Raw genomic sequence first — 23,948 nt, 5'->3', positions numbered from 1 at the left:
CACCACGGGACTCGTAGTCCGCGGGCTCCGCCTCCCACCTCCTGGAGCCGGGTCGAGGGGAGCGCACCTGCCAACATCTGCATCTACCCTTCAACGTCTGCGTCCACCCCCGGCCCGCTGGCTCTGGCTTCGCCCTTCCTGCGAGGCCTGCCATGACCCGCCCCGTGTCCCTCCCGCCGGCGGGCCGGGCCCGCGTCCCTCCAGCCCCCGCGCGGGGTAGGGTCTCAGCGCGGGTGGGCAAGGGAGGGGACGACTGAGAGAACTCGAGGCAGTAGCTTCAGGGAGTTCACATCGTTATTGGAGGGCTGCAGGGCGCGGCGCTCTAGGTTCGGTCTGCGCGGGGAGGAAGCGGGCATTTTAGCAGATGCCCTGGCAGCCCAGCTGCGACCTTGCCCGCCCCCTCTCCTCCAGACCTGTCCCCGCGGAGCTGGACGTGGCCTTCTGGCGGACGCGCCTTGGCTGCTAGAGGACCCAGCGTGGGCGCTCTGTAGCTCCTTGGGTGTTGCCCACCCTTAACCTGGTATGTAAAAGCCTGAGCTCACACCGACTTAAACTCGGTGATAAGTTTTTGCCTTATGGGAATTTACCACTTTCTCCTTCAGTTAGCGCCCTCCTGGTGCACTTTAAAATACATTTGCAAAATAGTAGTAATCCATCTCTGCACTCGGTCTTCTGCAATCACCAAGTCATTGCTAGTGCAGTGACCACCTGGTTCTGGGGCCCCTTCTATTAGTGTGAGTTCACACTCCTCATCTCTTCCCACTGGGAGACACACTGGGTTCTCCTGATGATGAGAAAGAAGCCTAGAGGATCCCGCTACAGCTATGGTCTTACTTATGGAGGCTTTAAGCACAATTGTCTCCTCCTACTCCACTAATGACTTCTAATCTTTTACTTTAACATAAGTATCTTATCATAAATTGTTCCAAGAATTCTGGGAAATAGGAAGAATAGCAGATGGCATCTGGCTGTGTGCCTGAGGGTGCTTTGGCAGGGGGCGTCTCTGTGTTTTCTCATTACCCCCTCTTCTGTCCACATAGCCCAAGTCCTTGGCCATAATGGCCCCTGGTGGCCAATGCCTGGGCCTCTCTCTGTACTTACCAGCAGTGTCTGCACCAGGCGCTGCTTCCTGTAGAGGGACCACCAGCCTGTGGTTCTGGCCTCCCAGGGCACACTGTTCTAAGGGGAGCCAGGGCATCGCTTGGGAGGTTATGGGCAGCCTTGTCTGGTCTGCTTGCTGCAGTGCCCAGGACCCTTCCTCAGAAGGGAGCGAAGGCTGTGGCCTGCCCACTACCCCATCCCAGGCTCACGGTAGGTGAAGGAGCTCCACCCAGCACCTTCTTCCTCCCACTCAGGCTGGGGAGACCCTTAACCTACCTGGGAGCCTTGGGACATGCTGTGGGTGCTGGGCTGAGCTGGAAGCCCGCTTTCCTCTGGGGTACCAGCCCTGGGACCAGTGCTGAGCCTTCGAGCGTCCAGGGTGGGCAGTCAGCAGCAGCAGTAGCAGAAGGCCTAGCCTGCAGTCGGCCATGACAGGGCTGCTCCCACGGATAGTGGACAGCACTCAAGAAGGCGGATACTTCCATCCACACCTCCTTCCTTTTCTTCCGGGGTCCCCTTGGACAGCTGGCGCTTCAGGGGCAGCTTTAGTGGTTCCTAATGCCCTTCCCTCTTCTGCCACTGCTCCTCATCCCAGGAGTCCAGGGATCTGGACCCCAGAGGCTCCTGGCAGCTAGCCTTCCCCAGACACCACCCCCCCCCCCCCACCAGGGCATAGAGGATTCCAGCCTTGCCAGCTGAGGGCCCTTCCTGGTCAGTCAGGCCTACCCCTCCTCCCGTCAGGGATTCCAGAAGTAGAAGGTTGGAAAAAGTAACAGAGACTCGGGTCAGGGGAGCCCTCCATGAGACAGGCAGCAGTGTAGGGGCACTGGGGGCACCTGGTGCACAGCACCCTGCCTTTTCTCTGTGGGTTGCCATCTCTCTTCCATGGCAGTTGGGGATGTGGAATGGATGTGTGGTGGTGACAGGGGCAAGTGCTTTTACCCCTCGTCCCTCCCACACTAGAGGCAGCAGGCATAGAAACAGTGTTGGGGAGAGAAAGGGAAAGGGTTCTTTTTGGGACGTGATTCATGGGTAAGAGGGACTTGGGAGGGAGAAGAGGAACAGAGTGCCATACACCCAGGACAGACTGCCATCCAGGAGTCCCAGCCCTTGGGGGAAAGCAGCCTCTTCACTCACGGAGGGAAAGCTGTGGATGAGGTGGCTCCTTGAGGTGGCTCCTCCAGGTGACAGTGGGACCCCCAGACAGCCAGCTCTGGGATTTATGGTGACTCCTCCCCCTGCTCCTGGTCCAGACTCCAGTGACGTCTCCATGAAGGGAGGAGGAGTAGCCTGCCACCCAACGCTCTTCCCTTCCCAGTGCATGTTCCTAGCCACTGGCCCTGGGGTCACCAGACAGATTGCTCCCGCTCCCTGTCTTCCCAGGGATCGGAGGTGGTAGGACTGCTCCAGCTGGGCCACACCCTTAAGAATCCTCCTCCCACTTCCGGGGCTGCATCCTCAGGCTCCTGCCCTTAGGCCTACAATGCCCTCGGTCTTCCCTGATCCGAAAAGGAAATTGTGGCCCGGAGGCGGCAATGGCTGGGGACCCGTGTCCCATGCAGTTGGCAGCCTGAGTGGGGAGCCAGCAACCTGTGGAGAGGTCTGGGGGAGGCCATGGGGACCTAAGGGCTTGTTTGCTCAACTGTAAAAGGGGGTGGATGGAATGAACCTCATCCACACACCTGAGCACCAGGGCTGGGTCGCTCTAGATGGAGGTAGTTTTGGGTGGGGCTTCTCTCTCCTCCCTGCAGGCCCATGAGAGGGGGCTCAGCTAAGGGGGCAGTGCAGCATCTGTGGGCCTATGAGCAGGGGGTAGGAATAATCTTTCCTCTCAAGGTTCCAAGCCTTCCCCATCCTGTGCTCAACCCAAGACTATTCATGGAGTTTGGCACAGCTCACCTAGACACTTGAAACATGCCCCTGCCTCTCATTCTGCGTCAGCTCAACTTTCCACCACGGACCAGCTATTAGCTTTCCACCAGCTATTCGCCTGGAGCGGGGGTGGCGGGCAGAGGCCTGTTTACAGGGTTAATAGGCAATTTCCGCATTTGGGCTGAACAGCAAATGCAAGGGCCAGGGTCAGGCTTGGTGGCGTGGTGGCCAGTCATTAGGAGAGCAGGTGCGTCAAATCCGGAAGCAAAGAAGGGGGAGGGGATGGCACAACAGGCACCAGTTATTCATGGGCGCCTGGACTTCAGCTTCCCATGCAGGAAGGCACACATCAATTTCCAAACAATGTGTGGATTGTATGTTCAGTGAAATTGTTTTGTTAAATACTTTGTTCCTATATGTGTTGGTTAACCAAGTAATTTTTAGGAAAAAACATTTGTTTTATGGTTTAGTGAAAATGATTCCTTTGAGTTCAGTAAACTAGCTTAGTTCTGGTTTGGGTTTACAGAATGTTTTATTCAAAGTCCCTTGTGTTTATTTTAAAAGAGGAATGGGGTGCCTTTATTTTTTCTGTAGTTTGTGGTTTTTCCTAAAACATCCAAACCAGAACTAAGCTTCCCAAAGGATGCTCTTGTTCCTTTCTGGCCACATACATAGCTTTTCAGGAACGTTTGCTGTCCTCTTCCAGACTGTAGACTCTGGAATTGATCCTCATATCCCTCTCAGCAGGACACAGAAAGCCATGTGTTCACCACTGAGCAACTAATGCTCGGTCCTGAGGATAGGACTTCATTCCAGTCTGGGAACTGCTTGTAGCCGGCTGGGAAAGCAGAGGCATAGAGCAGTGTGCTCGGGTGCTGCTGGAGCACAGAGGGGCACAAAGCCCTGAGCAGATGGTCTGGATGAAGGATGACAGAGTTAGCTGGAGTCCGCACACAGGGCAGCAGCGGTGCTCCAATATAAGGAACAAAATGGAGAAGAGTCAACACAGGAACTGCTGGCAGGTCTGGATCTGTGGGCTAGGGGTGGAGGGAGGGAGGCGCAGAGAATGCTGGAAGGCTGGAGGAAGGGACCAAAGACTCTGGAGAGACAGGGTGAACCCCTGGGCATTGGGAGTGTGAGACAGGTGCCGTGGGTCACCGCGTGCAGTCACGTGGCAGGAAGCCGACCTGGAGCTCAGGGTTGGAGAAGAGCTAAGGGGGCATAACCTACAGACCACAGGAATGGCCAGTCTCTGAAGAAGGAGAAAGGAGGAGCAGTGGCTCCAGAGTGAGGATAAAGTCAGAAGGCAGGAACTAGTGGACAGAGAGTGGATCCCCGGGAATTGGAAAGAAAGGAATCTGTGGGGATGAACTATGGAAGAGGTGAAAGTGAGTCTATCATAAAGGCAGAAGACTTTAGGCCTGGGGGAAGTGGTGTTTGTTTGTTTTTTAAATTTTTAAAATGTTTATTTTTGAGAGAGGGAGAGAGAGTGTGCAAGTCAGGGAGGGGCAGCGAGAGGGGAATAGAGGATCCAAATCAGGCTCTGCTGTCAGTATGGAGCCTGATGTAGGTGCTTGGGCCCACGAACCAGATCATGACCTGAGCTGAAGTCAGACACTTAACTGACCCACTCAGGCACACCACCCCCCCCCTTTTTTTAAATCAAAGACTTGTACATTTGGTGGTGGTCAGAGGGGTGTTGAAGGGAACTGAATGCCCAGGAGGGTGCTGACTTGATGAAGTGAGGTCTGAGCACGGTGGGCACTGGATGCCTCGCCCTCCCCCTTCTGAGAAATCTGCACTGGCTCACGCTCCCTGGGGCATAGCTAACTAGCTGGAGATGGGCAATGGATGAAGCAATCACCCTTGCCATTCTCACATGACTGTGTGGTGTGAGCCCTGATACACTTCCCTTTAGCCTCGACTAGTTCCCGTTGGGTTTATGTCTCTTGCAACCATGCAAGGCCTGCTTGAAGATGTCTGTTAAGCAACCACTGGTATTTAAAATACTGGCCTAGCCACCAAGCAAATCAGCGTGGACTCCAGCAGAAAGCTGCCAGCCCACACTGGTGAGTTGGTAGAGATACTCAGTCCTTCTGTAAAAACCCTTGTAAGCACTGGTGTGTAAGCTGCTCAATGCCAGCCCGAGCAACAGGAGGTAGGCAGCCTGGTGGGGGGTAGCGAGGCAGCACAGGCATGAGAAGGGCTCTCCTATAAGTTGGCTATGTAGCTTGTTGACCCCAGCCTGCCCTTCTCCATCTGCCAGGAGGTAGCCTGCAAAAAATCAGGGTCTCCTTCCCAAACATGGCACCTCTCCTCAGAAATCCTTCATATTCTGTCTTTGCTTAACTTACTTATGCTTCTTTGAAAACCACTGAGTTTTTAATTTATTGCCCCTTGGAGTTCCTTAGTTCTTACAGAAGGACCGAGTACTTCTGACACATACTCACCTCACAGAAACTTCCAGAGGTTGTCTGTCATGGTGCCCCTGCCTCCTGAGGATATCCTGAATATATGGTGAACTTGGCTTCCATCTTGGAGCCAACCCATCTGTTCACCTGGGCTCTGAGGCCTTCTGCAATGTGGCTCTGTATGACTTTGCCTCCTTTTGCTCATCCAAATTCCCAGCATCCCTTGGGTAGCTCAAGTCCCATCTCCGCCAAAAAGCATACCAGCAATGACCTGAGTGTGCCTCCACGGCCCAGAATGGAGTGCCACTTCTCACTCCTGACAGCCTGAGTAGCCCAGGGCCTATCCCTGCTTCTTGAAAAAGGCCCCACAGGCCACAAGACTCTCTCAGCCTCGCACTGAGGCTGTCGCAGCTGTGGCAACCAGTTTACGCTCCTGTTCCCATCAGGAGCTGCTCATGAGGATGAGAGGCAATGAAGAGACCCACCCTCCCAACTGTGCCAACCAAAGACTACGTTTCCTAGCAATTCTATTGTCCTATGGTACAGCTTAGGACTAAGTTTTAGCCAATGGGGTATGAGTGCAAATGGAAAGAAGGCTGTAGGAAGCTTCATGTCCTTAGAAATGAGGTTGCTTGCTCTCCATCTTCTTTCTGCTTCTCCATGGGAGAAGACGGTGATCCAGCTTCAGCCACAAGGACATGAATAACTTCCTAAAGGGACACTGGGACCACAAGATGGGAGGACACTAGGTCTCTGGACTGGACACACCGTTACATGAGAAATAAATGAAACACCCACCTTATTTAAGACACAAAAGTTAGATACTTCTGTGTAATACGTCAGGCTTGATACCAAGTTGGGATCGAAGACTCCCATCACCCTGGCCTCTGGGTCTGAGGCACTTCTCATAAAAAAGTCCAAATATGAAATGAAGTGAAATTTTGTTAAATTAAATGAAAGCTATTTAACCCAGTAAGTGTGGATATAAAGGCTTATCCTGGACAAAGCAACACAATCCAGAGTTTTGTAGCACAATCCAGATTGGCATTACTTAGCCAGCTACCTCCTCTCTCTTCCACGCCCCGCGCTAGGCAAACAGTGGGGACCCTGGCCATGTTCCCAGGGAGCGAAGATGGCTGGGATCACCGCACCAAAGACGTGCTGAGAATGAGACATGGGTCCTGGCAACTAGCTAAGAGCTGGAGAGGCTGCGCGGGCCCAAAAGGAGTCGTCGAGAAGACTATGGCTTCTGAGACCAGCTGAGACAGCACACTGAGAGCAGGGCCAGGAGTGGCCTGGGAGAGCCCTGGCCCTGGTACAGCTGCCCCACCCCAGACAAAGGGAGACGCTTCCTTAGGGAGTCAAAGCTTTTATTACCTGATAATCCCTAGTGTGGTGCCAGAGATACCGCTCTGGTCCCCTTACTCCCCACAGTGGGTTGTGAGTGGTGGGGGAGGGGGTAGAGAGGGGAGGGATTATTTACAGAACAGGGGAGGTGGGGGTAGGCACCAGGACAACCAGTTTCCTCAAGAGCTCTGAAAACTTTGTGCTTATTTTCTTAGTTGACACTGAGCTACCTGGAATGAGTTTTGTGTTTCTTCTTCAGGAAAAGATGTCTAAACCAAAGAATAATACAGCCCAATTTCCAGGCAGAGGATTTCACGATATCAATCCAAACATCACACTATTTAATTCCCCAATAAAACATTGGAAAAAGGACTATCAGTGCTAACACATTTACATATAAAATCTCCACCTAATAGGTAATAGAAGCCTATGTACCAATTTCTAAAACAGTTATAAGATATATACACAATTTTGGGTATATTAACAAAACAGAATATTACAAAATATTAAAGGCAATTTTCCTGTCCACCGGGTCTCATCGCCTCTTACTTGAAGTTGGCATAGTCTGAAAATGCGTCAATATATTCCTGCACCACCTTGTAGCAGAACTCATACTGTTCCTGGAGAGCACAAGGAGGGAAAAGCCAGGGTTACTGACAAGAACAAGGTACCTGCAGTTCCTGACAAACCTATTTTACAAAAAATGGAAAACCGAGAGGAAATGAACGTTCTTGGACTTGCACCTGAGCCCTGACCTGCCTGTACTCTCCTTCTGGGTTGAGTACAGCTAATTTCCTCTGGATGGAGGTGAGCTGAGAGGAAGATGTCGTCCTAGGCCTACAGTGGTCAGACGTGAGTGTGCCGGGCTGGCAAACCACGGAAGCAGGGAGACGGCTCTGTGGGGCCCACACCTCACCATGGTAGCCAAGCTGCAGGCGCCCTGGCTCTCAAAGCCTCACCAACTCCCCAAACTCTTAAAATGTATTTTTCTTTCCCCTTCAGACATGTCTCTCGGAGGTTCAGGGACCCTTTTGGATGCTTATCCCCATACTCGGTGGTTACTTGTCACCGAGACGGTCAGGAGCCTGAACCAAAGAAAGGAAGCACTCCTGAGACTTCCCACGCCAGGACCCATGGAGCCCCGTGGGGCACCCAGGCACCCCCTCTAGCCTTCACAGAATCCACTTGGTTCTCTTACTGGTGGCAGGGCTGTGCCCCTCTGCTCTCAATGCCCGCAAGGCTCATTCTGTATGGGGCACCTTGGGGGAGGAGGGGCTGCTTGGAAAAGCCTCCCCCTGAGATGGCCCTGACAAAGAAGGGCTGTAGATGGGGCGGTGGTGTGGGCAGCATACCAGTGTCTGGACCATGTGTGGCCTCTGTAGCCGCAGGCTCTTGACGGTCTGGAAGACGTCCAAAATCCCCTCTGCTTTCACCCGTTCCAGGACTGTGCTTAGGGCACAGAAGGTCCCCGTCCGTCCTGCCCCTGCGCTGTAATAGAGCAGATGCACTTACCACATCTGTTACAGCCCACTGTGCTGATAAGGTGAAGACAGCGGCAACGAGCACATAAAGGCCGAGGGTAATGGTGACAGCTCCTGGGAAAGGCTGTCATCTAATGGAGCTGCTGGGGTGGGGTTGGGGCAGGAGGCCCATTTGCTCCTCTCCAAGTAAGCCACATGCTCAATCTGCTCTGAGGAGGAAGTGGCACCCCAGCTGTCCTTCCTGCACAGCCCACTTTGCCTGCTGAGGGACTTGCCCACAGGACAGCGAAGAACCTCACACATACCCCCCTCCTACCCAGCACTGAGCCTTCACTGTCTACCTGCAAATGTGCCTGAGTTGCCCTGACCCGCTGCTCACTCATGTAGGGATTCTAGTCTTGTCTTTCCTCTCCTGAGAAACCCTGCCCCTCTGCGCTGGGGTGTGTGTGTTGATTCTTTTCCGTGTCTCTCATTTGCTTCCTAAGTCCCAGGAATCCAGGCTCTGACCATGATATTATCTGCCCTGTTCAATGTCATCAGTTGCTTCAGCAGACCTTTCTTGAGTGCCTGCTGTGTGGCAGGGGCTGTGGAGGGGAGCAGTATCCCCAGACAATATGATATGCAGTGTGGGAAGGAAAAAGAGGAACAGGAGTTCTAGGCAGGGTGGTTGGGGAAGGTTCTCTAGTAGAAGGTCACATGAGCAGAGACCTGAAGAAGGCGAGGACCAAGGCCCAGTAGCTGTCTGGGAGAGGAGTATCTTAGGCACAAGGCAGGATGTCCAGGTGTGGAAGCTGTGTAGCTGGATCTGATGGATGGACGGACGGACAGAAGGAAGGAGCGTGGTCGGGGCGAGGTGAGAGCCCTCAGATCATGTTGGGATTCTAAGTGATGTGGCCTGACTGAAGTTTTAAAAGGGTCTCTCAGGCTGCTGTGTTGAGAACAGGTAGGAAGGTGGGACAGGGAAATCAGCGAGGCCAGTATAAGTACTGGGAAGAAGGGGTGGTGGCTTAGAGAGGTGCTGGTGGAGGGAGTGAGAAATACTTGATTCTGAAACTGCTTTCCATGTAGAGCAAGGTCGAACATGAGATGTGCATGGGTGAGGAAATAAGGAGAACAGTATGGCTCCAAAACTTCTCATAGGAGTTAGATGGGGGACTGAGATGCCACTTACTGACTTGGGGGAAGGCTGTGCAAATAGAAGGCTTAGAAAGAAAGACCAGAAGTTCTTATCTGAACCCTTTAAACTGAAGATGCCCAAGTGGAAATGTTGAGTAGGTAACTAGACATATAAATCTGGAGTTTAGGGGAGAGGGTGAACCAGTGATAATGACATGTGGGAGTTGGGATGAAAGCCAGGCGACAAGATGGGCTCACAAGAGGTCCAAGGATGAGGCCCTGGACCATGGATGAGGAGGAATCAGTCAATGAGGACACAAACCAGGAGAGAAGTTATGCTGAAAGCATTCCACAGAGAAGTGAGTGGTCAACTGTGTTTGATGCTGATGAAGGTCAAGGGTAATGAGACAGAATGATCTCTAGACTCAGCAACGTGGACGTCACAGGTAGCCCCCACTGGGGCAGCTGCAATGGAATGTGGGAGGAAAGGGGTTAACTGGAATGGGACAGAGAGAGAGAATGAGGAGAGAGGACCTGGGGCGTTAGTCTGGACAAATCTTTTAAGAAGCTTTACTATTAAGGAAAACAGAAACAGAGGGCTACCTGGAAGGAAATTAGAGGTAAGAGTTTTGTTTCTTTTTAAAAATTTTTTAATGTTTGTTTATTTATTTATTTATTTATTTATTTATTTATTTATTTATTTATTTTAATTTATTTTTGGGACAGAGAGAGACAGAGCATGAACAGGGGAGGGGCAGAGAGAGAGGAAAACACAGAATCGGAAACAGGCTCCAGGCTCCGAGCCATCAGCCCAGAGCCTGACACGGGGCTCGAACTCACGGACCGTGAGATCATGACCTGGCTGAAGTCGGACGCTTAACCGACTGCGCCACCCAGGCGCCCCAATGTTTATTTATTTCTGAGACAGAGAAAGACAGAGCATGAGTGGGGGAGGGGCAGAGAGAGAGGGAGACGTAGAGTCAGAAGCAGGTTCCAGGCTCTAGGCTGTCAGCACAAAGCCCGACGCAGGGCTCGAACTCACAAACCGTGAGATCAAGACCTGAGCTGAAGTCGGTCGCTCAACCAAATGAGCCACCCAGGTGCCCTGAGGTAAGAGTTTTTAAAATATTAAGATGGGAGAAATTATAGCACATCTATATGAAGATGGTAGTTATCCAGACAGTTATTCAGAGGAAAACCTGATGATGTAGGATACTGAAGTCAAGTCCTGAGGAGACAAAAGCGGATGGAACTGATATCCAAGTGGAGGGTGTGTGGCAGACAGGCCTCACCATGGCCCCCACGATCCCCCACGATATCTTCTGTTGTTCATGCCCTCGTGTGATCTCCTCCCCTTGGGTGTGGGCAGGACATGTGCTGTGCTTCTAACCAACAGATTTACAGCAAGCGTGATGGGATGTATGTAACTACACGCATATGATGTTATGCGGGATCATAATGCCTGTTTTGCAAGGAGACACCCTCTCTTTTGCTGGTTTAGAAGAAGCCAGCCGCCACACTGGGAAGGTCCATGTGGCATGGAATTTCAAACAACAGAGGCCCTCAGTACAGCCGCCTATAAGGAACTGAATGCTACTAACAACCAGGTGAGCTCAGAAATGGATCCTTCCCAATCGAGCATCAGATGGGACCGCAGCCCCAGCCAAAACCTTGCCTGCAGTCTTGTGAGACCCTGAAGCGCAGGACTCGCCTAAGATGTGCTCAGACTCCTGACCACAGAGACTGTAAGCTAAATGTGTGTTGTTTTAAGGTGCGGAGATTAGCAATAGATGGTTAATGTAATGGGCTACAGAGAGAGCTCAGACAACTCATCCACTGGACAGGAGGGATGCAGGGTCCACAGCACCACGGCAGGTGGATTGGCAGCTGTGGTGGTGGGAGCCTGTGGGAGTTCGGATTGTTTCTCTTTTCTTCGTCAAACAGAAATCACCGTCCTCTCTTAAGCGTGAGGACAGAAGAGGCAGTGGTGGTTTTAGGTTTGAGAGGAGGTGTGAAATAGTCATACAGGACAAAGTCTGGCAAGCTTTTCTATCAAGGGCCAGATAGAATACATCATAGGTTTTGCTGAGAAAAGACAAAATCAAGATGTAACAGCGCAACTCTGACTTCTTATGTGCTGAGCAGCAGTGTGAGGTGAGGAGAGGACCACGTATGGTCTCAACTCTTTTGCTGGAGCACCAGAGCAGCCAGTACAGAAACAAATGGGCACAGCCGTGTTCCAATAAAACCTTATATGGGGGCACTGAAATCTGAATTTCAAGCAATCTTCAGGTCATAAAATAGTCTTCTTTTGAGTAAAAAAATCTTTAAAAAATTATTCATTTGTTTTTGAGAGAGACAGAGCACGAATGAACGAGGGGCAGAGAGAGAGGGAGAAGGACTGTAGAGCCCCAAGTGGGGCTCGAGCTCAGCTGAAGTTGGGGCTTGAACTCACAGACTGTGAGATCATGACCTGAGTCGAAGTCGAATGCTTAACTGACTGAGCCACCCAGGCGCCTCTAGTCTTCTTTTGATTTAAAAACAAAAAAACCAAAAAACCAAAAAAACATTTAAAAATGTAAAAATAGTTCTTAGCTTGCAGACCCATATGAAACTAGGTGGCAGGCCAGATATGGCAGTGGGTCCTAGTAGGTCCAGCCCTGGTCTAGAAGCGTGGAAGGTGCGGAAGGACAGCAAGGCAGCGCTAAGGGCCCACCATGAGACCAGCGGTCAGGATCATAAAATGAGGCCTGTAACCCAGTGCTTTTCTTCAGCCACACTCAGCTGCACGGTGCAGACGCAGGGTAGCTAGAGAATTTGGAGTTTGCCAAGAGAGGGTGACCAAGGGAGAGAAAAAAGTGTAGGGAAAGAAGTGTTTATCTGGGCAGGCCAAGAAATCCTTTTTCCTTAACATTTTTATTTATTAATTTCTAATTTAATTTTTAAAGTAATCTCGAAACCCAACATGGGGCTCAAACGCACAACCCTGAGGATCAAGAGCTGCATGTTCCACCAACCGAGCCAGCCAGGCGCCCCACCAAGGAATCCTTTTAATTTTGCCAATCCAGTGGATAAAAAGCCACGCTGCACTATTTTCATCCTCATTTCTCAGAATATTACTAGTAAAGTTTAGCATCTTTTCATGTTTACCATCCGTCTGTAGTAGCTGCTGCACTTGACCACTTCTTAAGATTTCTTTCTTTTCTTCGCTTTTTTCTTTTCCTTTCTTCTCTTTCCTTTCTTCCTCTTTTCCTCTCCCTTTCCTTTACCTCTTTCTTTCTTTCCTTTCTTCCCTTTCTCCTTCCTTCCTTCCTCCCTCCCTCCCTCCCCTCCTTCCTTCCTTATTTTGAGAGAGAGAGAACAAGTGGGAGAGGGACAAAGAGAGAGGGAGAGACAGAATCCCAACCAGGCTCCACAGTGTTAGTGCAGAGCCTGATGTGGGGCTCAAACTCACCATGCATGAGATCATGACCTGACACAAAATCAATAGTTGGATCCTTAACCAACTCAGCCACCCAGGCGCCCCTTTATTTTTACTTTTTTTTTTAAAGTTTATTTTGAGAGAGTGTGTGCACATGCAAATGCAAGGGCAGGAGGGGCAAAGACACAGAGTGAGAGAGAATGTGAATGGGGGAGGGGCAGAGAGACAGGGACAGAGAGAATCCCAAGGGACTCGTTCTCATGATCTTGAGATCATGACCTGAGCTATGCTTATCTGCCTGAGCTGCCTAGGTGTCCCCTTCCTTAAGATATTTTTAAGTGATCTCTACACCCCACGTAGTGCTCGAACTCAGGACCCTGAGGTCAAGAGTCTCATGCTCTACCCACGGAATCAGCCAGGTGCCCCCCAACAGAAACCTACGTTCTTTCCCTATCTCTCATTTGCCTTGCTCACAAAACAGTAAGTCTAGAGGATTAACCCATACCCAGTATATAAGCAGACTCCTCATTAATCTTTGCAGCTCTGTAGCATGAGATACATCAGAGCTTATGGAATCAGTCCCCTATTAATGTTTAGATAATTTACAACCTTCCTGAAGCACATTCACTGGATACATTCCTAGGAGTTCCTTTGCTCATTTTTCTATTTTTAAAACTAATTGGCAGGGATTTATACTCTAGTTTTCATTCTCTTTTAAGAGTTTTTTTTCTTCCTAATTATAAAAGCAATACAAACTCATGGTACATTTTTTTTTTTTAATAAAATGCAATCAAACATGCCCCAAACAATTCACCTTCACCACCCCGCCTCAAATGAGTCCCCTTACCATCTTCTGTCAGTGACACCAACTACTATCAGTAACCCCGTTTCACACTTCGGATATATCCTACACCCTGGACTCCTCTTCTCTTTCACAAGTATGTTTTTAGTTTTGTTTATTTTTCTTCAAACTGTTTGAAAATAGTTGCCCTTTTCTCTTTTCCTGTGTTTCCTTTTTTTTATTAAAAAAATTTTTTTTAATGTTTTTATTTATTTTTGAGACAGAGAGAGACAGAGCATGAGCAGGAGAGGGGCAGAGAGAGAGGGAGACACAGAATCCGAAGCAGGCTCCAGGCTCTGAGTTGTCAGCATAGAGCCCGACATGGGGCTCGAACTTACAGACCGTGAGATCATGACCCAAGCTGAAGTCGGATGCTTAACTGACTGAGCCACCCAGGTGCCCCTCTTTTCCTCTGTTTCTTAAGGAGGCCAGACCCTCACCCCCACATTGTCCAACTGGTCTCTCCACTGTCAGTCTCCGCTGTTGCTCTCCGGTATCCCATCATGGTCTCAAATGCTCCTCCTGCCCAATATCTTAATATCACTGATTCCCTAGCACTTAATGTGAAGTTCAAACACCAAGACGCTCTTATCATCTGGCCCCGTGCTGGTCGTCAAACGTGACTGCCACATGCTCACCGGGATGCTCACGGTCGCCTTCCCTGCCTGCCTCTCGTCACTTTCTCTGCCACTCAGAGGGCTGGGGAGAGTGGTACCTGCAGTGCACAGTGATGGGGTGGTTCCCTGACTGCTGCTGCTGCTTCTGCACGGCTGCGATGATGCTGATCATGCCCTTTCCGTCGCTGGGGATGCCCACTTCGGGCCAGCCATGGAAGTGGAACTGCCGGATCTGCCGGCTCTTGTTCTCCTTTGGAAGAAGGGGGATCAGAGATGCAGGGCACTGTGGCTCTCCCCGTGGGAGGAGGCGCACCCACCGGCCACCTTACCCTGGTGTTGGTGACTAGGAGGTCTCGGACGGTGTAGCTCTCACATTCCTCCTCCTTCTTCAGCTCTACTGTGATGTCTCCATAGGACACTACTCCATCCGACGGCCAGTACTGGGCACATTTCTCCTGGAGAGACAAATGGGAGAGGTGAGGCATCCGGGATATGATGTGTGGCAGAGGCAGGGCTGCCTTCTGAGCTGCCTGGTCCCTTCTTAGCCAGCTCTTACTGGACACACTTCATCTCCAAGGTACCAAAACCTCAGTGCCATTACATTACTTAATATCACTCCAATTAACTTCTGATCCTCACTAGGAAATCTATAGCTGACCCTTGAACAACACGGGTTTGAGCTGCATGGGCCCATTCATATACAGACTCTTCTGGATAAATACAGTACAGTACAAATGTATTTTCTCTTCCTTACAATTTTCTTAATGCCATTTTCTTTTCTCTCTAGTTTATTATGAGAATACAGTATAGAATATGTAAAACATACAAAATATGTGCTAACGGTTTATGTTACCGATAAGTCTTCAGGTCAGCAGTAGGCTAGCTATTCATTACATTTTTTTGTTTTGTTTTGTTTTTTACTTTTTTTTTGAGGGCAAAGGGAGAGGCAGAGGGAATCTTTTTTTTTTTTTTTTTAATGTTTTTATTTTATTTTTGAGACAGAGAGAGAGAGAGCATGAGCAGGGGAGGGGCAGAGGGAGAGGGAAACACAGAATCCGAAGCAGGCTCCAGGCTCTGAGCTGTCAGCACAGAGCCTGATGCAGGACTCGAACTCACGGACTGTGAGATCATGACCTGAGCTGAAGTCGGGACACTTAACCGACTGAGTCACCATGAGCCCCTATTCATTACATTTTTGATGAGTCAAATGCTATAGACAGGTTTTTTTTTCTCAAAAAATTTTTAAGTTTACTTATTTTGAGAGACAGAGCAGAGGAGGGGCAGAGAGAGAGGGAGAGAGAGAATCCCAGGCAGGCTCTGTGTTGTCAGTGCAGAGTCCGATGTGGGGCCCAAACTCATTAACTATGAGATCGTGACCCGAGCCAAAGCCAAGAGTCAGACGCTTAATCGACTGAACCACCCAGATGCCCCGGCACAGATTTTTTTTTTTTTTTAATTGAAGTACAGTTGACACACAGTGTTAATTTCAGGTATATGACACAGTAATTTGGCACATCTATCCATTATACTGTGCTCACCCAAGCATAGCTACCATCTGTCACCATATAACGCTATTACGATACCACTGACTATATTCCATATGCTATAGCTTCCATCCCTGGGATATACAGATTTTTTTTTTTTAATGTTTATTTTTGAGAGAGAGCAAGCGAGCAGAGGAGGGGCAGAGAGAGAGGGAGACACAGAATCCGAAGCAGGCTCCAGGCTCTGAGCTGTCAGCACAGAGCCCAATGTGGGGCTCAAACCCACAGACCATGAGATCATGACCTGAGCGGAAGTTAGATGCTTAACTGACTGAGCCACCCAGGTGCCCCTACAGATTTCTGACTGCACAAAGTGGGAACAGGGTGCTAGGGGTTGAACAACAACAACCCCCATGTTGTTCACGAGTCAAACGTAAATTTAAAAACTTAATTCCCTTACTGGACATAATCCCTTAACGTTTCGGTGTTACTTACAGTCTAATTTGCAATATATTACGGTATCTCTGAAGAGCTCTGACCATCACCTCAGCTGCATCCAACACTCAATGGCAGGGTGGAGAGAAATGTCTTTGCTCCAATGCCTCCCCATCCCTTGTTCCCTTGGGGTGTTTCCACATCTTACAGATGTTTACATATGTCAGACTGCTAAGCCAGAGAAACTGACCCCAGTGACATTCCCATCCAGCCATGGTGCTTCAGACAGCACAGGCCACAGCACCCTTTCATCCCCTTCCTCTTTTTTTTTTTTTTTTAATGTGTATTTATTTTAAAGAGAGAGAGACAGAGAGCGAGCAGGGGAAGATAGAGAGAGAGAGGGAGACACAGAATCGCAAGCAGGCTCCAGGCTCTGAGCTGTCAGCACAGAGCCCGACGCGGGCTCATTCATGAGATCATGACCTGAGTGGAAGTCAGATACTCAACCGAGCCACACTGGCACCCCATCATCCCTTCCCTCTTTATCTTGTTTTTGTTCTTTTTTGAGAGAAAGAGACAGACTGGGGGAGAGAGAGGGAGAATCGTAAGCAGGCCCCATGCTCAGCACGAAGTCTGACACGGGGCTTGATCCCACAACCCTTGGACCATGACCTCAACCAGTCGGCTCAACTGACTGAGGCACCCAGGAGCCCCTCTTCTTTATCTTTTGATCCTGCAATGGCACCCGCACTGCTGTCCTTGCTAGTGAGCAGGAGATGGTTTATGGCCTGTCTTGCTGGCATCTGGCTCAATTTCCTCCACAGCTCCTTGTGGGCAGCGACTGCCACTTTTCATCTTTGTCTCCCCGGCACCTTGCACACTGCCTGCATGTGGTAGGCTCTCAGTATCTGGTAAATGAATTTGTTCAATGCTTGCAGAATGGGTCAGGCTATAAATACATAAATAAAACAATATAGTTATACTGTCCATTTATTCAGAGCATTTCGGTGAAGATCTCGGACACTTCACTACTGGCAATTTTAAAATCCTCAACCACAAATGTATTTTACATTCACTGGGAAAATTATGAGAAGTAGAAAAATAAAAATCACCAAGAGTCTCTCAGTCCGAATAAACTAATCATTAGAAGTCCATTTTAGTGACTCTTCTTGCTTTTCATATGTGTAATCATTCATTACCCACTTTATAAATGATGTTGAGCTCATTCTAAAACACACAATTATTAAAGTGGTGGATCACAGCAATGTTATAGACTAGTGCTTTTCTACAATGTGCCCACTGGGGGCCCTGGGGATGCCTTGGGGGTGGGGGCCCTGGGACCTCTTCTCAAGAAGAACAGCTTAAAAAAATTCTAATTAAGGCTCTTAAACAAGAGATTATGTTGGTTTTTAGGGCACTAGTGAGTGGAATGAGTTTTGCTGCCATAGTTCCCTCCCAACACTGCCTTTACACAGCTTACCAGCTACGAGTGAAGACTGGAACTTTAAAACCATTACCAGTGCTAAGATCCAAATGGGCTTGAGAGAAATGAAGTGTATGAGCTAGAATCACAGTATGACTAGAAAAAGAAATAGTACGGACCCACAGTTGATGGCTTTCAGGTATTTAAGACCTTAGTGGTGAGGCACAACAGAGAAGAAAAGGAGCAAACTGGAAGGAGGCCTCCAGGGATACAGAGTTAGGGAACTAAGTTTTGAGGGAGAAGGCTCTGGAATACACAAGAACAGCTCCAGTTTAGAAATCTCCTGGGGTGACTTTTCTCTGGGCCAAAGGAGAGGAACCCCCTTCCTTAAGCAGGCAGAATGGGGACCTGAGGAATCCAGAACAGGGGCCAGCAGCCGTACCTACTGATGCCCAGGGCTACAAAGGCCTTGGGATCCTGCTGAGGAGGGAGATGTGAGCTGGAGACCAGGCCTGTGCAGAACACAAAGCAAGGGCAAAGGTGGGACCCCCCCTCGCAGGGAGTAGGCGGTGACCCATCTCAGAAGCCATGCTCCACTCAGCAGCTAGAGGGCAGAAGGGAACGAGGGAAAATGGAAACTGTATTTAATATTTTTTTTTTTTCAACGTTTATTTATTTTTTGGGACAGAGAGAGACAGAGTATGAACGGGGGAGGCGCAGAGAGAGAGGGAGACAAAGAATCGGAAACATGCTCCAGGCTCTGAGCCATCAGCCCAGAGCCTGACGCGGGGCTCGAACTCACGGACCGCGAGATCGTGACCTGGCTGAAGTCGGACGCTTAACCGACTGCGCCACCCAGGCGCCCCTGGAAACTGTATTTAAAATGAGCAAGGGAAACTGTGAGGAAGAACAATGTAATTCAAGTCTTGGGACTGGATATCAATATGAAAGGTTCCTAAATTTTGTATGCATAAGTAAATTTCCCCTCAAGATCTCAGGAAGCCCCAAATAGACTTTAAGCAGTGACCACAGTTAGGTTTATGTTTTCAAAATGATCTCCGGCTGCCATGTGAGGTGACTAAAAGTGGGTGGAATGGAAGCAGGTAGACGGGCTGCCAGGCTACTTCAGTGGTGCAGGTGAGGGGACGGTGGTTTCTAGGACAGGTCAGTAGTTACACTAGAGAGAAGCGGATATGGTCAGCACAGGTCAGACCTCACCGGTGTGAGGAGTGAGGAAAGGGGAGCGATGAAGGGAACTCCTAGACTTCTCCCTGAACAACCGGGTGGAAGGCGGCACCACCTACTGAGATGGCAAGACTGGGGTGGACTAGTATGGGGGAAGGAGGAAATCAAGTTTCATCTGGGCCAGGTGGAGTTCGAGATCCTCAACGGAGAGCCATGTGAAGATATCGGGTGGGTACGTGGATACACAAGTGGGAAGAGGGGGCTGGGTTAGAGACACAGATTTGGGGAACTCTGGCGTATAGACAGCATCTGAAGCCACAGGACTAGATGAGGTCCTCAAAAGATAGTGTGTTAAGACAAACTACAGAGGGTTAAGGCCTGAGTGGAGGACACCTCAATGATTAAAAGGTCATGCAGAGGAGGAGGTGGTCACAAAGAAAATGAAAGGAACTGCCGGGCCAGTGAGGGGGTGATATTATAGAATTCAAAGGAAGAAAGTGTTCTGAGGAGGCGGGAGGCGTTGAGTGTTCAGATGCTGCAATAAAAGGACCAGAGAGACAAGAGAGAAGAAAGGCCTTTGGAAGGGCAAGAAGGCAGTCACCAGTGATCCTGACCGAGAAGGAACAGGATGAGGACAGAAGTAGAAGGAAGGAAGCCAACTCCTCAAAGGAGTTGTGCTGGGAAGGAAGGGGTACAGAGAGACGGGGGGGGGGGCAGAGGGAAGGAACTGTGGGACAGGAGAGAGATTTTCATCTTGTAAAGACAGGAAGTGCAACAGTGCGAAGGCTGGTTGGCGTAATTGGGTCGGAGAACGCTGCAGCAACACACTTGAGAAGGCGGGGGGGGGGGGTGGGGGGGGCCCGGCACAGTGGACAGGTGGATAGAGAGGGGCAGGGACCCTCTCCCGCTGCAACAGGAGAGAAGGAGAGAGAATGCCTACAGATCTGAGGAGGCTGGGTGCTTGCAGCAGGGAAGATGAACCTGCTCTTGTCTGATTTCTTAGAGAAAAATGAGCCAGGCTGAGAGATAAGGTGCCATGAAAGTAAGAGACCGGGGGGAATAACAGATGTTAGCAAGGGAAGGATTATAATAATGACAAATCACAAAAACTCTAGAGAGAGTAGGGAGGAAGGTGAGAACATGAGTGGGGAGTCCCAGGCTGAAAAGTGGAGGAGTCGGTGGCTCTGGAAGAGGATTTTAACCACTTCCATTTTGACCTCAGTCTGTACTTTCTGATTAATTTTCTTTCCAGCTTCTCTCTTAACGCAGGCAAAAGATCCGGCAAGCAAAGCATCCAGGGATGGGAACTGAAATTATCCCTGAGGCAATAATGACTGCCATGACTTCAGCAAGACCCCACATGTCTGACCATGATCGACCTGACCTTTTTGCCCACCTGCACGTACCCACTGAACTTTGTCCCACAGCTTCCTTACATGAAATATTTTCAGCACTTGGAGATAGTCTTTGAGATGTTAGTCTGCTATCGTCCCAGTGTCGGCCTCACTGAAATAAATTCCTTTCTTGTTTCACCTCCACTCGTGTCCCTCGGTCTGTGGATTTTGTCAGTGGTGAGTGGCGAAACTGTCTGTGTCGGAGACGTGGAGCCAGGTGCTCTTATGCCCCCGGGCCCTGGTCACACTCTAGAGATTTGGTGGAGAGAAAAACTTAACTGGAGTAAGAGGAGGGAAGTAGTGAGGCTGGCGATCAGCAGATGGTAAGCAGGGCAGGACCCAGGGTTGAGATCTCAAAGGCAGCGCAGATATTGGCAGGGACAAGGCTGTGATTTGACTGGGTGGCTGAGGGAGCCGAGAGGTGGAAAGACCAAGAATAAGTGGGTCGCCCACGTGGATACTTATGCCTTCAAGAGCAGAGGCAGGCATCAGGCACAGGGGCCACTAAGGGGCAATAAGGCAGGTGTTAAAATCATCAGTAGCAGAGGATGGGAGATTGGGAATAGATGTGCTCAAGTCCAGCAGCAGAATACTTGGGAACAGGGCTTTAATCTCAGATTTATGTTTTCGGGTTATGGATTCTGGAAAAGATAGCCTAGAGAAGCTACAGCAGAAGCTTCTGTGTCTTTTCTCCTGCTGTCTTTAACTTCCTCCCCCTGGACAGCAACTGGTCTCTGGCATGGTCCAAGGCTGACAACGGTTATGGGGATACACGCTTTATGGCAGGTGCCTAATGCAATCTCATTCTGCCGACACTGGGTAAGGGGCACACAACCTTGGGTTGGGCTGTCCTCATGCAGAAACTGCTGGAACTGCTCTGCCCACTCGGACGAACGGTCCAACTTACAGCTGTTGAGGGCACCCAGGCCTCACAATCATCTTGGTGGACCCCTCTGGTTAGGATAGAGGAGAAAAAGAAAACAGGGAGAAGAGGACTCTGGATTTTAAGTTCTAATTCTTTTGGGATTTTAATGTATATAAAATTTACATTTTGGAATTAAGACTTTTTCCTTGAGAATTTAAAACCAGGCGTGGGCAGTGGTGGTGTCATGTTGTATAAATGTATCAGTTAGGCTTACTGTGTTCGCCTCCCTGGAGGCTACACTTGACAAGACGAACAGGAGATGGAACAGGAAGCGGAATTAGGTCTTAGGGGGGGCAGTGAGGCCTTGTAAAGAATGTTATTAATATCCTGTTCTGATTCATTTCAGAAGCTTCTGAGGGCAAGAGCTGCTACCTGTCTCCCCGGCCCTGCAAAGACAGAGGCATAAGGCCGAGTGGTAGGTAAAGGGGAACGGGCCTCAATCAATTGACTAAATCCCTATGTATTTAGTGAGGTATTCACTGGGCCACATTTCCTTCCAGGGCAGTGGATGGAGACAGGATACTTGTGCTTGCCATCCCGGCTCTTCTGTCTGCAGTGTGGGCCTGTCCATCACAGATCTGGAGGCAGGGGGCGTGGGGATAACCTCGTGCAGGTCTGTGGTTTACGTGCACCTTCCATCCTAGCTTGTCACAGAGGGCCAGGAGACACACACCTAGTTCCTGATAACACAGCAGCTCACTGCACAACTGCAGAGCCAGGAACTGTGCCCCAAAACTCCACTTCATCAGTATTGTCATTAATGATAGATGAAGACCCATGAAGTATGTCTGTTGATTAGAGACGTGATGGAAACTTGGAAAGAATAGCCAATGTGCTAAATGATTAAGCCTGAAAAAATTCTTGGCGCACAGAAGAGCTGGGTGTGCAAATATGTATAAAACTGTATCAAGATTAAAATAAACAAACTGTACAAGTACAGAACGGGGAAGATGTAGCTGGTAACAACTAATGTAGGATGTATTTAGTAATTTTTATTTTTAATTGGTTGCAAATTCAGTGAGTCATAAGTGGGTGTCATCCTTAATTCTTCACCCTGCCCAGTCCATGCATCTCTTCACTATCTTTTGGGACAGACCCCTTGTCACCATCCCTGAGTCTAGGCCACCAGCAGTACTGCCACGACTTTCTCTCTGCCTTTGGTGTGCTCGTTTCTGATCTGTCCTCACTCAGCCAGAAGGACTTCAAAAAAACCCCACAAATCTGATATTGTCAAGGGCTCTTAAACTGCCCTATAAAGTCTAAACTCTTCACTGTGGCTCAGAAAGATCTTTATCACCAGGCCCTTGCTGGCTTCTCTCAATTCTGATCCCTGTTAAGTCACGCGCCAGGCATAACGAAGCAACCATTTACTGCACTCTCACCACAGCAGAAAGAGTTTTTAAGATCAGAAACACTGTGTGAACACACACTGGGCCACCCAGCAGAGGTGGGGTGGGGGTGCGCAGAGAAAGAGCGATCTCTGAGATTCAAAGTGCTCAGGAGAGGCTGCACGGTGACTCAAGAACAGTGTTAAGAGAGCTCCTACACTGAATGGAGCTGACCTAAGGGGGCTTCTATGGTCCCTTATATTCAGAGTTCCCAAGCAATTCTACTTTTTAAATGACTAGAGGACATTTTTCTTTAAAAGATTTCCTTGTTGGGGCACCTGGGTGGCTCAGTCGGTTAAGCGACCGACTTCAGCTCAGGTCATGATCTCGCGGTTCTTGAGTTCGAGCCCCGCATCGGGCTCTGTGCTGACAGCTCAGAGCCTGGAGCCTGCTTCAGATTCTGTGTCTCCCCCTCTCTCTACCCCATCCCCTGCTCATGCTCTGTATCTCTCTGTCTCTCAATAATAAATAAATGTTAAAGAAAAAAAAATTTGAAAGATTTCCTTGTTAACTGAATGTTAACTTATAAATATCCTTTTGTGTTGTTGTTATTTCTCAAGTTCCACTGTTTCCTTTACTGTAGACTGCAAAGAGGCAACTCATCTTCCCACAGTCCTTTGGTTCATTTTTCTGGCCTGGAAGGCACCCTCTTCTTAGAGACACTCAGGAACTCCACATCAGAGCCTCGGTCTGGCTCTGCATCCCTCATTTCACCAGCTCTGTCCCTGCCAGGGGGGTGGGAGGAGGAGGTGCGCACAATGCTAGGCTCGGGGCGAACTGTATTCAGGACAGAAGTAAAAGGGTGGGAACTGTCTGGGGACTCAGATCACACTGCCCTTCCAGTCCTGAGAGAAGCTCCAGACTGCTCACATATCAGCTGCTTGGATATGGCTCTTTGGGCAGTTTATGCCAAACATATCTTCTTAGCTCCCCTCCACCCCTTTTCCTGTGGTCTCTTTCTCCCACAGCCCAGGACCTCTTTGAGCTCACCTGGCCTCTCTCCTCCAGTTCTGTTAGCATCACGATAGAGCAGGATTTCCACTCCCAGATCATTCGCCAGAAGTCCTCAATGGTGTGGAGAAGAGGGCCCTGGCTGGCGATGTAGGAGTCCTTCTGTCGGTAGCCCTATGCAGGCCAGGTCAATGGTAGGAGTAAGGTGGTTTAATCAGGGAGGGGAGAGCAAAGGAGACAGGCCACTAGGATGGGATGGGGCTGCTTGGAGGCAAACTCATCCCAGGCAGAGCTCCCTTTGGTCAAGGACCAAACCCTGTGTGACACGCTAGTCTCTTTTTAAGAGGGTGAGGGATGGGGGTTTGGAGCTGGGATGAAGAGAACAGATATGGGAAGGACCAGAGGCGTTTAGCCTTTGGTGTGTGCTTTCCCTCTAGCTATCACTCTGGTGTGTGCCCTCTGTTTCCTCCCCACCTTCTGCTCTCTGGGGCCTGGAAGACCTAGTGTACAGATTGGTATCAGTTCTGTATTTGTTGACTGACTCAAAGACAACCCT

At 49.7% G+C, this 23,948-nt stretch overlaps 2 protein-coding genes across 5 annotated transcripts in view; both read right to left on the bottom strand.

The window, feature by feature from the left end:
- Nucleotides 1-224: 224 nt before the first annotated feature.
- On the bottom strand, nt 225-1,531 carry LOC124503873 (progonadoliberin-2). Its single transcript, XM_047069164.1, is given in 5 exon segments — nt 225-333; nt 633-784; nt 1,102-1,181; nt 1,184-1,237; nt 1,378-1,531. Coding segments are annotated over 5 exon segments (549 nt in total).
- A 5,206-nt stretch (nt 1,532-6,737) lies between these two features.
- Nucleotides 6,738-23,948, bottom strand: part of PTPRA (protein tyrosine phosphatase receptor type A) — a 160,029-nt gene continuing 142,818 nt past the window's right edge. For all 4 annotated transcript variants that reach the window (XM_047067509.1, XM_047067512.1, XM_047067510.1 and 1 more), the window contains 5 exons: nt 23,432-23,566; nt 14,537-14,662; nt 14,306-14,457; nt 8,084-8,219; nt 6,738-7,351 (listed from right to left, as the gene is read on the bottom strand). In XM_047067509.1, the coding sequence (XP_046923465.1) occupies nt 7,277-7,351; nt 8,084-8,219; nt 14,306-14,457; nt 14,537-14,662; nt 23,432-23,566 (624 nt within the window). In that variant the 3' untranslated portion in view covers nt 6,738-7,276. The remainder of the gene's footprint in view (nt 7,352-8,083; nt 8,220-14,305; nt 14,458-14,536; nt 14,663-23,431; nt 23,567-23,948) is intronic.

The sequence above is a fragment of the Lynx rufus genome, unplaced genomic scaffold, assembly GCF_022079265.1.
Source record: "Lynx rufus isolate CCGP_SWC_20201006 ecotype Redwood Valley unplaced genomic scaffold, mLynRuf1.p SCAF_8, whole genome shotgun sequence".
NCBI lineage: Eukaryota > Metazoa > Chordata > Mammalia > Carnivora > Felidae > Lynx > Lynx rufus.
The sequence above is the reverse complement of the archived record's forward strand: the minus strand, read 5'-3'. Positions and strand labels throughout refer to the sequence as shown.